General features: G+C 38.6%; 1 protein-coding gene across 2 annotated transcripts in view; it reads right to left on the bottom strand.

Annotated features, from left to right (window-relative positions):
• Nucleotides 1-2,179: 2,179 nt before the first annotated feature.
• The window catches only part of KIF14 (kinesin family member 14), a 62,889-nt gene continuing 49,191 nt past the window's right edge, over nt 2,180-15,877 (bottom strand). The window contains exons 25-30 of one of the 2 annotated variants that reach the window (XM_045048806.1): nt 15,362-15,546; nt 12,368-12,526; nt 11,665-11,787; nt 7,851-7,925; nt 4,676-4,814; nt 2,180-4,305 (exon numbers count right to left, since the gene is read on the bottom strand). In XM_045048806.1, the coding sequence (XP_044904741.1) occupies nt 3,926-4,305; nt 4,676-4,814; nt 7,851-7,925; nt 11,665-11,787; nt 12,368-12,526; nt 15,362-15,546 (1,061 nt within the window). In that variant the 3' untranslated portion in view covers nt 2,180-3,925. Of the gene's footprint in view, nt 4,306-4,675; nt 4,815-7,850; nt 7,926-11,664; nt 11,788-12,367; nt 12,527-13,362; nt 13,430-15,361; nt 15,547-15,877 lie in introns of those variants that run through there. The other variant, XM_045048807.1, reaches the window with a different exon arrangement.

Genomic DNA, 15,877 nt, shown 5'->3' on the forward strand with positions numbered 1-15,877 from the left:
GCCAGCAATGGAGTTGCTGAAAGAGAAGGAAAGGGAAACCGTGAATTCACAGCCCCGCATCCAAAATGGAGGGCTTAAAAGACAGAGAAAAGTCAAAAGAAGTGATATCTATTTTCAAAATTTCAGAGATTCCCCATCTTTTTAGTGGACAGCTCAATCTGTTCATCTTCAACATCTTGAAAATGAGGCAGGGCAGATGCTTAATGGTGTAGACAAATTCAGACATTTACACCAAAAATTAGCCAGAGAAACAAAAGCATGACTCGTTCCCAGAAAAGACTCAATTTCCTCTTATATTCTTCAAAATCTATAAGCATCTGATTTCAGGGGGATTCAGCGATAAGAAATGTGAATAGCCAGGTGCTTAACCAAAATGGTGTCCTCCTGAATTCTTTCTTGCATCAATCAGTGGTGCTCTGGTGGTTCTCATGTACTTCGACATTAGTGTGTTGACGTCTTCTGCACTGATGAGAAGGCATAATGTTGTGAACAACTGGGGATCCAACAAACTGGGTCTTTCACAAGTCCCGGATTTGAGGCAATCTAAGCTTTTTTTCACGTTTCTATGACTTTAAACTAGAAGTATGGCTGGCTTTAAATACATAATTATTGGAATAAGTGGAATGAACCTGGTTATCAGATGATATTAAACTAAATGCCCATACTCCTCTTCTAAAAAGCCCATAAACCAATAATGGCTAAAGGAAGAAAGATGAGAAAATCCAGTCTTGATTATTATATCCTACAATGACTGTAACTTGCACACTCCAGAGTGCAAGCTTCCCTGCTGAATCACCCACAAGAAGCTGAACACATCAACCTTTTTTTTTCTTTTTTAATTTTTTTTAACGTTTATTTATTTTTGAGACAGCTGAGACAGAGTATGGATGGGGGAGGGTCAGAGAGAGGGAGACACAGAATCTGAAACAGGCTCCAGGCTCTGCACTGTCAGCACAGAGCCCGACGCGGGGCTCGAACTCACGGACTGTGAGATCATGACCTGAGCCGAAGTCGGCCGCTTAACCGACTGAGCCACCCAGGTGCCCCCAGATCAACCTTCTCTTAACTGAACCACACTGACACCTTTCCCCCTCCTCTGTGATAAATGAATTCTTACTTTCCATATTCGATAAAGCCACAAAATCATTATCGGCACATAGTTAGGCACTGCAAATTTAAAACTGCTAATTCCCAGGGCACCGGGGTGGCTGTCATTTGGGAGCCCAACTTCGGCTTGGTCACGATCTCATGGTTTGTGAATTCGAGCCCCGCATCGGCGTCACTGCTGTCAGTGCAGAGCCTGCTTCGGATCTGTCCCCCTCTTTCTGCCCTTCCCCTCCTTCTCAAAAATAAACATTAAAAAAATTAAAAGGCTAATTAGTTAACTAAACAATATTTCGCTAAACATTTCAGAAGGACCTCATGAAGGGCACACCTATGTCCTACTCTACCTTCCTGAAGGCTGGCGAGATCTTGTTTAGTCCTTTCATTGTCACAGAACCTAATGGCAGATCTGTTTTCAAGTATGCCATGTTTAAAGCATTGGAGATACAACTCAGTACATGGGCAGAATATTGCAAGTGGCATAGGCTTGCACCAAACGTGATCCTGTATGCATCGTGACAAGGGCTTAGTTGCTAGTAATGGAAGGAGGGACAGACACTAACATTTACTAACAATCCACTACATGCCAGGACTTACTCCTACATTTTTCTCATTTAATGCTCAGGTAGGCTATGAGGAGGGGTAATACTTTTCTTGCTGCAAATGAGGAAATGGGTAAGAAGATAGCAAGCAACTTGTCTAAGGTCATATAGTTACTAAGTAGCCTTGTTGGGATTCATACTCTAAATGAATGAAAAATGTGTCAAACTCCAAAGCTCATGCTCTTTCCACTACAGCACATGGGGATAAATCTATTCCAGACAACCAACTGCAAAGAGGCAGAGCAATGTCAAAAAAAAAAAAAAAAAAAAAAAAAAAAAAAAAAAAAAATCCAAGTAGTTGTCCTAATATTATTTAGTATTTCCTAATTGTTTGATTTGAGATACCAGTATAAATATTATCACAGTTACAAATAAAACTATTAGGTAACTAGTATAACTATTATCAAGGCAGAGCTATTATAGCAATTTTGAGTCAGAAATAAAGTAAATGAAGAAAACCAATAGACTAAAAATACTTTAGGCCAAGAGATAATTCTGAAGCCAACAAGATTTATTAAAGGCATTCTCTTTATAACATTCTTATCAGTGCACATGATTCTATAGCAAGTATACGTTTTATCATTCATTCAAAGACTGCATAACAATTTACTTGAAAATATAAATATATATATATACATATGCAAAATTTTACAACACTAACAGATTTCTGACCAATGAACTTATGAGTTTAGAAAGCAGAGGGTAAAGATAAAGTACCAAACATTAAGATGAAAACTACTGTACTGATACTTTAGAAAATTCTTCGAAGAAGTACAACCTTCAAGAAAAGTTCTTTAATGTACATCTAAGCGATAAACTTTACAAAACTTATTCGCAAAAGTGCTACTTGGCAGAGCATTGACTATTAAAAGTATGTTTAGAACTTCAGAAAGAATGCAAGCTCAAATGCCAAAAATAGAAGGAAAAAAAAAAGGAAAATGAAAGCAAAATTTGCTACCCGGCACCATTTGAAAGCACCTGGCAACACAGCACATGGTTTATTAACATTGTTCTGGCTACAATAACCGGTATTTATTTACAGTCTCTCCCTAACAAAGAAATGATCAAATTTACTTATGGTATTAACATCTGATTTTCACTAGTCGTGTCGAATGTGCAAGTGGTACCTGCAAGTGAAAAGGGCAAATGCAAGAATCAGGTTATTTACAAGAATTATTCTCAAGGAACTACTCGTTATCATCTAAGCAGAACCATTAGGTATCTTTCCAAATTACACATATGTGTGTGGTCAAAAACCTCAAGTCAGTTCCTTAATGAAAGATCCCAAAAGTAGAATATTCTCTTTATTACTTGATTGCAAATCAGAAGTGTTTTAAGCTGTGAGATATAATAAAGATCTTTCATCTTCACCAAATCATGTACAAACTCTTTCATTACGTATTTAACAAAACAAGCATTATCAAGAAAAGGTCCAGCCTCTGATTTCCTAACCCCATTCAGTAAGTGTGATTCTGTCAATATTTAATAGGTTTTTAAATTATATTCATACAGCCCTCATTATGGAACAGAGGTAACATAGTGAATTATTATGCCAGCAAGTCATATTAATACATAATCATATTTAGGGAGCTACTTATAATTTGGAAAGAAAAGGAAACTATGCCTTGAACACACTATTCAAAATGGCAACCAGTTAACCTTTCAAGAAAAGAGTTTTAGATTTAACAATGTAAGTTAAGTTGCCCTAGTTAAACACATCGGCGACTTGACCACAAACCTCATTGTAGCTACTTGCAGAGGAGAGAAGGCACAGGCACAAAGGTAGCTGATTGTTCACATGTTTCCACTCATGAGAAAATAACTTATAATAACTATAGTAACCATTTACAAACAAGCTAAAGAACCAACCAGAAATAGTATATCAATAGTAAAAACAAACTTAAAATTCAAGGCAATGAGAACTTGGAGAAGAGACCATTCACTTGTTTTCAAACTCCTAATTTCATTCTATTGCCACCATGTTCCAATACAGAAAATGTCTATTCGAAATTGTCTCAGAAACTTCTGAATGCACATTCTGAAATCAGGATTCCATGCTGCTTATGCTGTCCCTGCCCAGTGGAAGACCACCAACACACATGCACTTCTTTGAAACATGTATGCTGGTTTCCTGCTTTTTATATTCTATGTGAGGAAAATTGCCTGCCCAGTGTTCTCTCTCTTGGATGGACGGGCGTAAAGTGCCTACGTAGCAGAATTCATACCCACTGAATCCTACTGGGTGTGCTTTCCTCTGACGCCACTGCTGGGTATGAGCCATGGAGTTCATAGACACGCTTTGGTACACCTTTATTCCTCACGGAGTCAGTCCTGCTTGATTTAGGTTGTTGTCCTTCTTCTCCGGTATTCTGATTACAAGTTTCCCAGGGTTTCAACAAATTAGGACTTTCTTGAGATTCAAAACAGAAGAGGAGTGACTTGACTAGAGCCTCTAGCCCCCTGTGGCTGCCCTGAGGCATTCTCTTCTCACAGCTGTCAAGAGAAGCAGAGTGAATGCTGAAGTCATCATGAAAATCCTTGGTCAAGTTGCACAGACTTTCAACACAATTCTTGAGAAGATTTTTGTCACTGTGGCATCCTATGCAAGGAAAAGAAAAAGTTAATTAACCTTTTCATTTTTTATCATGTACTTATTACTGTTACATGACTGTAAATATCTTTTAGGTCAAAGTAACCCTATCAAGACAAATCTAAACTACTTAAGATTACTCAGTTTATCTGCTAACTAAGCACCTGGTTTTTTAGGATCTAATTATTTAGGCAATGTACTTATATATATTAAGTGGGAATGCAACCATTCAAGTTCCTATACTGGTAATTAATGTCAAGGAAGTAGCATTAATTAGACTTGGATTAATGAATTAAACTAGAAATTAAAAGAACAGATGTCTGAGAGTCTTTATACTATAAAATTTTGATTAATTACAAATTCCATCTGGAGCATATACCTCTCAGTGCAGAAATAATAATTTGAATAGTTTGCTCTAAGTAATGTTTTAACTTCAAGAATTTTGGAGCAAGATTAACCATCTTCTTCAAATCTTGGTATCCAGAATTTTCTTGTTGTAGTTTGCTTCTGAAACTTTTCTGTAAATAAAATTAATATTTTTAAAACCACACAATAGACTACATGACAGTAAAGCTTAGTCAGTATGATTTTAATCACCAGAATCTTATGTTCAAGAAAGAGTTACTTTCCTCACGAATGCTTAATTCTGTTTCTACAAGCAAGACCAAATACAATATTAATAATTACTGTTTTCAAAAGAAATAAGAATTTTATTTTTTTATTTTTTATTTTTTTAAAAAATTTTTTTTCAACGTTTATTTATTTTTGGGACAGAGAGAGACAGAGCATGAACAGGGGAGGGGCAGAGAGAGAGGGAGACACAGAATCGGAAACAGGCTCCAGGCTCTGAGCCATCAGCCCAGAGCCTGACGCGGGGCTCGAACTCACAGACCGCGAGATCGTGACCTGATTGAAGTCGGACGCTTAACCGACTGCGCCACCCAGGCACCCCAAGAATTTTATTTTTTTAATTAAAGTTGGTTTTTAAATTTTTTTTATTTATATTTTTTTTTAAATTTTTTTTTCAACGTTTATTTATTTTTGGGACAGAGAGAGACAGAGCATGAACGGGGGAGGGGCAGAGAGAGAGGGAGACACAGAATCGGAAACAGGCTCCAGGCTCCGAGCCATCAGCCCAGAGCCCGACGCGGGGCTCGAACTCACGGACTGCGAGATCATGACCTGGCTGAAGTCGGACGCTTAACCGACTGCGCCACCCAGGCGCCCCTATTTATATTTTTTTTTGAGAGAGAGAGAGAGAGAGAGACAGAGACAGAGCATGAATGGGGGAGGGGCAGAGAGAGACGGAAACAGAATCCAAAGCAGGCTTCTGGGCTCTGAGCCGTCAGCACAGAGCCTGATGCAGGGTTGAACTCACAAACCAAGAGATCATGGCCTGAGCAGAAGTCAGACACCTAACCAACTGAGCCACCCAGGTATCCTCCACAAAAAAAGTTTTTTTTTAAGTAAGCTCTACACCCAATATAGGGCTTGAACTCATGACACTGAGATCAAGTCACATGCCCTACCGAATGGGCCAGCCAGGTACCCCAAGAATTTTAAATTAATTTTAAATCAAAATCCAGTCATCCTATTACATGGGAATGAAATAAAACCTTAGTACCCTTTATTACCCAATATCATAAATGATAAATTTATTTAATTTTTTAGAGTTCAACTTAGTATCTCCTATTTATTTTTATTTAAGTAAAAATTTTTAGGACATAGATATTTCCCTCCTTTTAAACACATTGATTATAGGGGCGCCTGGGTGGCGCAGTCGGTTAAGCGTCCGACTTCAGCCAGGTCACGATCTCGCAGTCCATGAGTTCGAGCCCCGCATCGGGCTCTGGGCTGATGGCTCGGAGCCTGGAGCCTGTTTCCGATTCTGTGTCTCCCTCTCTCTCTGCCCCTCCCCCGTTCATGCTCTGTCTCTCTCTGTCCCAAAAATAAATAAACGTTGAAAAAAAATTTTTTTAAACACATTGATTATATACTTAGTTTATATTTTTCTATTTACTTGTCATATGAAAATAAAATAATTTGTCTAATTCACCTATATTTTAAAATCTTTAAGCATATTATTAAACACATTTTTCTAACCTTTAATGTACTTTATTGTTTTTCTTTATTTTTTTAATTTTATTTTTTATTTTTTAAAATTTACATCCAAATTAGTTAGCATATAGTGCAACAATGATTTCAGGAGTAGATTCCTTAGTGCCCCTTACCCATTTTAGACCATCCCCCCTCCCACAACCCCTCCAGTAACCCTCAGTTTGTTCTCCATATTTATGAGTCTCTTCTGTTTTGTCCCCCTCCCTGTTTTTATATGATTTTTGTTTCCCTTCCCTTATGTTAATCTGTTTTGTCTCTTAAAGTCCTCATATGAGTGGAGTCATATGATGTTTGTCTTTCTCTGACTGACCACTTTCACTTAGCTTAATACCCTCCAGTTCCATCCATGTAGTTGCAAATGGCAAGATTTCATTCTTTTTGATTGCCGAGTAATACTCCATTGTATATATATACCACATCTTCTTTATCTGTTCATCCATCGATGGACATTTGGGCTCTTTCCATACTTTGGCTATTGTGGATAGTGCTGCTATAAACATGGGGGTGCATGTGTCCCTTCAAAACAGCACACTTGTATCCCGTGGATAAATGCCTAGAAGTGCAATTGCTGGGTCGTAGGTAGTTCTAAATTTTTAGTTTTTTGAGAAACCTCCATACTGTTTTCCAGAGTGGCTGCACCAGCTTGCATTCCCATAAACAAAATTTTTTAAAGTTTATTTATTTTGAGAGAGAGAGAGAGAGAGAGAGAGAGAGAAGGAGTGGGGGGAGGGACAGAGAGGGAGGGAGAATGAGAATCCCAAGCAAGCTCTGTGCTATCAGCCTGGAGCCTGACAGGGGCTCACTAGGTCTCAGGAACCATGAGATCATGACCTGAGCCAAAATCAAGAATTGGATGCTTAACCTGCTGAGCCACCCAGGCGCCCCTATTAAACACAATTTTTCAGCCAATGACTATCTCAGCAAAAGCTGACAGTTACTAAACTAAGAAATAGATAAAATACATCAATATTAATCAATTTCTATACAATATCTTATGTATTACTAAAACAAATAAGTTATGACATCCAAGAGGAAGTAGCTAGGGAGCTACTGTACGTGCTTCAACTAAACATGCACAAAGGAATTATCTGGCTAAGGATAAAAACAGAAATAGGGGCACCTGGGTGGCTCAGTTGGTTGAGCATCTGACTTCAGCTCAGGTCATGATCTCATGGTCCGTGAGCTCGAGCCCCGCGTCAGGCTCTGTGCTGACGGCTCAGAGCCTGGAACCTGCTTCAGATTCTACGTCTCCCTCTCTCTCTGCCCCTCCCCCGCTCACACTCTGTCTCTCTCTCTCTCTCTCAAAAATAAATAAACATTAAAAAAAAATTTAAAAAAAACATAAATAAACATATCATATCTACACTTAAACCAAATGAAATGATAAAATACACCAAGGAAAAGTAAACACAAAAACAATTTAAAGCTTCTCTTACTGTTTTCCACTCAGCAAAGATGTTTTCAAGAGATCCAATCAATCCCATGGCATTAGCTTTCATCTGTTTGGTAACCTATAGAGAATATTAACGTATTTTATTATACAAATAATTATTTAGAAGTTCAGAAATCCTAGAATTCTATGGGACAAGAATTTGTCCCATAGGGAAGAATTTTCATCTATGAAGACAAAAGACTCAAGTTCTTTTATTGGGACTATAATTAAACAACTGGGGTACCTAAATCATGTGAACAAAATTTCTTTCAAAATAGATTGCATATTGATTCTATATTAAATATAGATACCCTCTGATGTTTGTTATAATAATAGCATTTTGCCTTATATTTAAATATTTATAGGAAGGAAATTTCCAAGACTTCCCTTGGAAGAGTATGAGATAACTAATATAAAGCAAATATTATGCTCTAAGAACTACAAATACATTTCCCCAGTTTTATTAAAATATATTTGACAACTAACATTGGATTAGTTTAAGGTGTATAACATGATCCAGTATACTGCAAAATGACCACCATAGTGAGTTTAGTTAACATTCATTACCTCATATAGTTACAATCCTTTTTCTTGTGATGAGAACTTTTAAGATCTATTCTCTTAGCAACATTCAAATACACAATAGAGTAGTACTGTTAACTATAGTCACTGTGTTGCATTTTACATCCCCAGGACTTACCTTATAACTGGAAGTTGGTACTTTTGGACCACCTGCACAGATTTCACCCATCCCCACCCTCTGACTGGTAACCGCTAGGTCTGTTCTCTGTTTCTATGATTTAAGCTTTATTTTTAGATTCCACATATAAATGAGATCATATAATACTTGTCTTCCTGTGTCCAAGTTATTTCACTTACATGTTTTATTATTTGCTTCTCCATTACAGCCCTATGCTGCATACGCAATTCTCCTCCTTTTACAAATAAGAAAACAGATCCCGCGCTCCTACGACTCCGAGCCAGGGCCGGAACCCCAGTGTAAATTCTAAGCCTTTGCTTTTGTGCTGCTCAATGCTGCCCCCTAAGGTGTCTTCTCACTTAATTTCTGCCAGGGGATTCTATTTTAAGAATTTAATTGGCTTTACCCACACAGCTCTTCCCTAGGTCTTAGATTTCCTGTATCTGGTTAAAAAAAAAAAATCTTTTTTCCCCTTGACTCCAGCTTTACAATTATAACTCCTATGCCTTATGTTTGAGCCTATTTTCTATTTCTTCAGATTCTTTGCTTTCCTTCCATAGGTTCTTGAGTTTTAACTTCTAAGAATACGATAAGCTAAAACCCCACCATGACTAAATAAATAGCTGTGGCATACCACAGACAGAAAATGAGAGGAAGGGAGGTGGAGGTCTGCATGAAATGCACATAATATGAATTTTATGCAAGATGGGCCTGACTCATTTGCTGTTTATTTCCTCAAAACAATAGCAAAGCTAACATCCACACCCTGCTTTGCTACTTGCTACGCACATTCACATGCATTACTTCATGTCTGCTTTTCATTAACTTATTCTATAGCCTCTTGCACTTACTGCCAGCAGACATTCAACCTGCAAACAGTGATAGTGTTTTAGTGATAAATGTGCTGCTGAGCAAAACCAAGCTGAAGATGTCAGCAGTGGCCAGTAGGAGTCCACTTTCTTCAAAGTTGCATTATAGAACTGAAATCAGCCTCATGTCTCCTACAATATGATTAGACCCAGGTATCTTGATCTAGTGACAAAATGAGCTCCTTTTGAATGAGTTTTTATTTTCAAAACAAAAGCACAAAGCGAGAGAGGCAAATATCCACAGAGAACAAGACCAAGCGAGCTGAGGAACCTGACCTGCCTGGCACATAATCCTCAGAACAATTTTACGAAGTACCTATGATCATCTTCACATTTTAAATGAACAAGTGGGGCTCAGGCAAGCAGCTCAAAGCTACACAGGAAGTGGGAGAGCAACTTAATGTTCAGGGTCTTTCTCCAGTTCTGAGACGGTTCGGACAGTGATTAATCTATAAAGCCCTTTAGTCTGAGGAAAGGAATGGAGATCCCCTCTGGCTTATATGGAAAGTTTTCCCCCAGAAAGATAAGCTAGACATACATTAATGAAAAAAAAAAATTAACTTACTCTATGCCTTCCTGGAAACAACTAGCCAGAGGGGTGGAAGCTAACAGTCTTCCCCCCGGATTTACTTCCCTAGGTAAATCAATATGTATGTAAATGATATCCCTCCTAAGGGCGATGATCTCAGGAACCAAAACATCCCCAGGGAGCTCCATCCCAGCTGACTGACTCCAGAAAAAGAAAGGGAATGGGCAGAGATGGTTTTAACAAGAAGTTGTTACAATGTGACTGCTGAACAGACACTCTCTGAAACTCACTGTGGTAAGATTTGAACTTACCTTCTGAATCCCCAATTCATTACTAGTAACTCTCAGTGAAGAAAATTAGTGCCCGAACAATGGCTTACAAAACTTATTTAGTTAGCGTTCTGAGCTTTGGAGTCAGGTGGGTAGAATATAAAACCCTGGCTTGAGATGACTGGACACGGTTCTCCAGCTCAGTGAAACGCATAAGAAGACGAGTAATTCCTACCTTGCAAGTGGGGAGGTTCACCACTATTACACATAAAGCACCAGTCCTGTAATTGTCACTGAGAGATGATTTAATAAGTGACTTAATAAATTTAATAAATAATGTCACAACCTAGGACATAGGTATTATTACATAGGACACGTGAGGAAACAGAGTCAGAGCACTGACTTGGTGAATGATTGCCGGAGAATAACAGAGACAGGTTTTAACCACAGTGCCACCTCTAAGACAGCATTGCTTTTATGCTTTCATGTGAGTTAGCTGGAGGAGGTGGGGAAGAAGCATATTTTAGGAAGTCACTCAAATCTCTGTTGGTTCTGTGTCTTAATATGAAATAACAGAGGTGAATGCCTCTGTCAAAATATTTAGTTTAAAATATTGGATCAATAAATGGTAGTTTCTATTCTTTTTTTTTTTAATGTTTATCTTTATTTTTGAGACAGAGACAGAGGATGAGCAGGGGAGAGGCAGAGAGAGAGGGAGACACCAAATCGGAAGCAGGCTCCAGGCTCTGAGCTGTCAGCATGGAGCCCGACGCGGGGCTCCAACTCGTCAACTGCGAGATCATGACCTGAGCTGAAGTCGGACGCTCAACCGACTGAGCCACCCAGGTGCCCGGGTAGTTTCTATTCTTAAGTGGACAAGTAGAGACCTAACCAAAGAGCAAGAAGAAAAAGACAAGCAGAAAGTGAACACTAGGTGTCAGCGCCACACTCCATTCTGCTCTGGAGTGTATCCACAGGCTGAATTTTCATGGATAATAACTGGCAAAATTATACAACAGAGGCTGCAGTAACTCAAGAGTAACTTGGGAAAATATCACCATGACATAATGATAGCATCAGCCTTTTCAATAAAATAATTATTCAACACAAATTAAAATACATAAATCTATAAGAATCCAATTTATTGAACTAATTTTTTAAAAAAAATTTGGTGTTTATTCATTTTTTGAGGGACAGAGAGACAGAGTGCAAGTGGGGGAGGGGAAAAGAGAGAGGGAGACACAGAATCGGAAGCAGGCTCCAGGCTCTGAGCTGTCAGCACAGAGCTCGACGTGGAGCTCGAACTCACAAACCGTGAGATCTTGACCTGAGCTGAAGTCAAACACTTAACCAACTGAGCCACCCAGATGCCCCAGAACTAATTTTTTTAAATCACCTTTACAGACCATCTGGTACTATGTAGAATGTTCTTGTTCTTTCATTCCTCTTACCTCATTTTGGGTACACTGCCTTAAGAGTCCATGCTGAAGTTCTTTTGCTTTTTCTAGTCCAGAATCTAATAGAATCTTCACTCCTAAGCCTACACCATCACAAAGAGCATCCATGAAATCCTCCTAGAAAAAGTTTTTAAGCATTAATTGGAAAACTCAGGTTTTACATTTTGAAAAAAATTATCAAACAACTAATTTTATTTTCTGCTTATTGTAGGATTATAATAAGTTCCAAGTTTATTAAATTCAACTAAAGCTGCAGTAAGATCTAACAGTCTATAAGAAAGGTAGCAAACCTGTAATTTAGCATTCCACATATAACGTGCTATAAAGAATGTCTGTCATGTTAGGCAGGACAATACATTCCTAGAACACAGTAACATTCTATTACTATGTTTTCGATGGCATGAATACTTAAAGCAAGCAAGTACAAATTTTCTAGAATTATAGAGCTCTTCATATGTTCATTGGCTAAGTAGGTGGCTATCATGAAAGCAAAGATCCGAAAAGTAAAATGAGGATTTCAGAATTATCCAATACATTTAGCCAACTTAGACTGAAACCGTTTTAAATTATATTGCTAAACCATTAAAAGTATGAGCTATTTTCAAATAAAAACAACTTATCATGTTTAGTGATACTATTATCAGGAGTCTACTGTTCCCTCAGATGAAGTCTTTCAAAACTAATATTACCAAATTACCTGAACACCGGTAGCCTTATTGCTACTGTTTTCCAGAAAATGTAGCTCGCTCCCTTTAAGAACTGCTAACTGTCCCACATACTTCACAGCTTGTTGTACAATTTGGATTATTTTGTTTTGAGCTTCTTTTACCATTGATGAGATATCTGAACAGCATCCCTATAAAATAAAAATGGACCAGTACATAAGATACATGAGATTACACAGGGTGGTAAAGACAAGACAAGAAAAGCAATTTGAAGAAAACAAATTCTGCATTCATCGATATGGTGACTATGCTTCATAAAAATCTCAGTCAGAGCCAGAAAACATGCAACCCTATAGCTCCTAACGAGGATAAAATGACTAGGATATAGTCTCTACCCTCAAAGACCTTACACACTAATAGGAGACATAAGACAAGCATGCAGTTAACTAATATAAGAAAGAAGTGATAAGTGAAAGTCCCCCACCCCCCAAGAAGGAACAAAACCTTGGCGCTTTTGCCTTTGAACTTTTCCTGTCCCGGGAGCCATCTGACAGATGGTGGGCAAAGATATTTTCTTTTATCAGGGGAGAAGGAAGAAGAAAGGGAAGGAAAAGGGGGAGAAGACCACCCTCCAAACAAAAGGCTTCTCCTGCACCAGAGTGCACACGCCCAACGAGGAGGTGTTCCCCAAGCTTTTCTATCTGTTACCTGCCAACTACAGTGATTCTCTTCAAAATACTTCTCTTGGCCTGCTTTCTGGGACATGCTTATAATACTGCTAAAAGGTAAGACTTCTCACACCATACTTAGCTAGTAAGCGTAATCACTAAATTCAGTTGTGCCAACATAATGCAAGTGTCTCCTGAGCTCCGTCTAACTTCCCCTCCAGGTCACCTGTTCTCTCCATCCTCAATTCCTATAAAACATTTCCCATGGAGCTGTAGACCACAACCCCTAAGTTCAGAGTGGTCTTTCCAGAGAATGAAAAGAAGGAAAGAAACTACACACCAGTGGCTCTAATAGGTACCTTCTTATCACATCCATCCATCTGATCCTCATGGCAATCTTGCCAGACAGGCCTTATTTTTATTTTCCTGGTGACAAAATGGGAGACTCAAAAAGTGAAGCAGCTTGCCCGAGGACACAGAACTAATTCAGCAGGGGTTCAAACACTGGTTTTCCAAATGCCAATAGTGGTTTTTTTGTTTTGTTTTGTTTTTTTCTGTTCCTGAACTGCCTCTCAAACCTAAGAGCCAACTAAGTATATCTCAAACTCTCTTTTCCACCACAGACCACCCCTCTGCTAGCTTCCTTTTCCAGGCTCAAGCATAAGTCAGATCCTCAGGTTTTGGCTCCCCAGCTTTGCTCTCTGGCCAGCGTTCCCTTTCATCTTCATGGCCCTGTGCTCAGAGCATCTTCTTCACCTAATACTTCACCCACACCTGTTTGCAGTCCACCTGTCTGTCTTAGGGCCATTCTGTTTCCTCACCACTTATATCCCAAGTGATCCTTCATCCAGTGTGAATTTTTCATTACCTCAATAACAAGTATCCAAACAAGCAGCTATCATATGATGAGTCCTTGTGAAAAAAGACCCACTGTCCCTCTAACTACCCAAAGCTTACTCTGCCCAATGAGGTATGCAGGCCTGTAAATATGATATATTAAAAGGCATAACAGGTGAAGTACAGGCCTAACAGAAAAACAAATAAGAGAAATGTCTAACCAAGTCATGGGGAGACCCAGAAAGACCTCCTAGGGAAGAATAATGGATAATGAAAAATAAACATTCGATTTCAATTTGACTAGATTACTCAACCAAAGAAACATTTCCAAATCCTATCAATAAATAAATAGCCCACTCAGGAAGTATTTGATACAACTAACCTTCTACTACAATAGTAGAATGTAGAAAGTCTCTTGGTGGGCGCTATAACATAAGATTTGTTCAAACAGTCTAGAACATTTTGTCAAGAAGCCAAGTTACCCATTTTAAAAAGTGAAACCTATCCCCTTTGGTATTTTCATAACTACTTCCCTCAGACAGTCAAGGAATTCTTAAGGAAGAGTTCACTGATATGGCAGATGACTAGGTATTAACCAGTATCAAATTCTCTACTTCCTCCATGGTAATAGAACTCTTGATTTTTCACTAGGTACACAGCTGTCCAGAATAAAAAATAACTTCCGAATAATACTTGTGGCTAGATGTGGGCACGTAATGAAGTCCTGGCCAAAGATTTATAAAGAGAAATGTCATATGGAAATTTTTAGAACCTACCCTTAAAAGAAGGCCCATTTGGCCTTTCCCTTCTTTGTCACTTCTTTCATCCTGCTGCACTGAATTCAGACAGAGCTCCACCACTAGGGTGGACCATGAAATAAAGGGCATGCATTAGGCTTGGCAGAGGGTACATGAGAAGGAGCTTAGCTCTCAAGGTGTGGAACAGAGCCACCATGCCTCCTTCCAGATTTTATGTGACAGCCAAGAAGCTTTTATCTTACTTCTTCTTCACAGCCATGCCTAATCTCACTTGATATAAGGTAAACAGGAAAAAAGAATTACTTTTCTTGACCATATACCAGTGGGCTTGTGACTCGACTCATTCAGCACAAGTTGATACCCAATATATAACCAAAGCAAGACTCCGCCTTTCTTCCCAATAGCCATTATTGAGGACTAGCATAGTATAATATGCTACTGGTTATAAAACAGGAAAGACTACATATCCTGTGCCTCCATTTCTTCATTTATAAAATGGTGATTAAGAAAAGTACCTACTTCTAAAGTTGTTAAGAGAATTGAATGAGTTAATATTTGTCAATCACTGAGAATTCTCAGTGCCTGGCACAGAGGCAATAAATAATAAGCAATCATAGAAAACCACACTTTCAGAATTGCAAAACAGAAATTACTTCTGCAAATCCTACAGATCTAATTTTAGGGAAGATGCAGACAGTAGAAGGTCAATAAATACTTGCTGAATAAATGACTTCTTCAAATGACAATCAGCAAATCAACTTACCTGCAAAAATAACTGTAAGTAGCCTCCTAGTTTTTTAACCTCTTGTCTCAGTTCATCTTCAAGTCTTGCTGTGCTGGTACAAGGTAGAATATCATCCAGCCAGTGTTTGATTAGAACCACAAGCTGCTCAAAAGCACATGTGACCTGGATAGTAAGTGACTGGGTTGCTTGATCAGAAGAGAACACTTCGAAAGAAGAAGGAAAATTATTGGAAGAAATAATCTCCAAATAAAAGATTATTCTAGTCTAGGGGCACCTGGGTGGCTCAGTCAATTGAGCATCCGACTTCGGACGCTTTGACTTAGGTCATGATCTCACAGCTCGGTGAGTTCGAGCCCCGTGTCGGGCTCTATGCTGACAGCTCGGAGCCAGGAGCCTGCTTCGGATACCGTGTCTCCCTCTCTCTCTGCCCCTAACCCACTCTCATTCTGTCTCCATCTCTCTCAAAAATAAACAAACATTTAAAAGAAAAATTTATTAAAAAAAAAAAAAAGATTATTCTAGTCTAGGATTCAG

Source organism: Felis catus, chromosome F1 (assembly GCF_018350175.1).
Source record: "Felis catus isolate Fca126 chromosome F1, F.catus_Fca126_mat1.0, whole genome shotgun sequence".
Lineage (NCBI taxonomy): Eukaryota > Metazoa > Chordata > Mammalia > Carnivora > Felidae > Felis > Felis catus.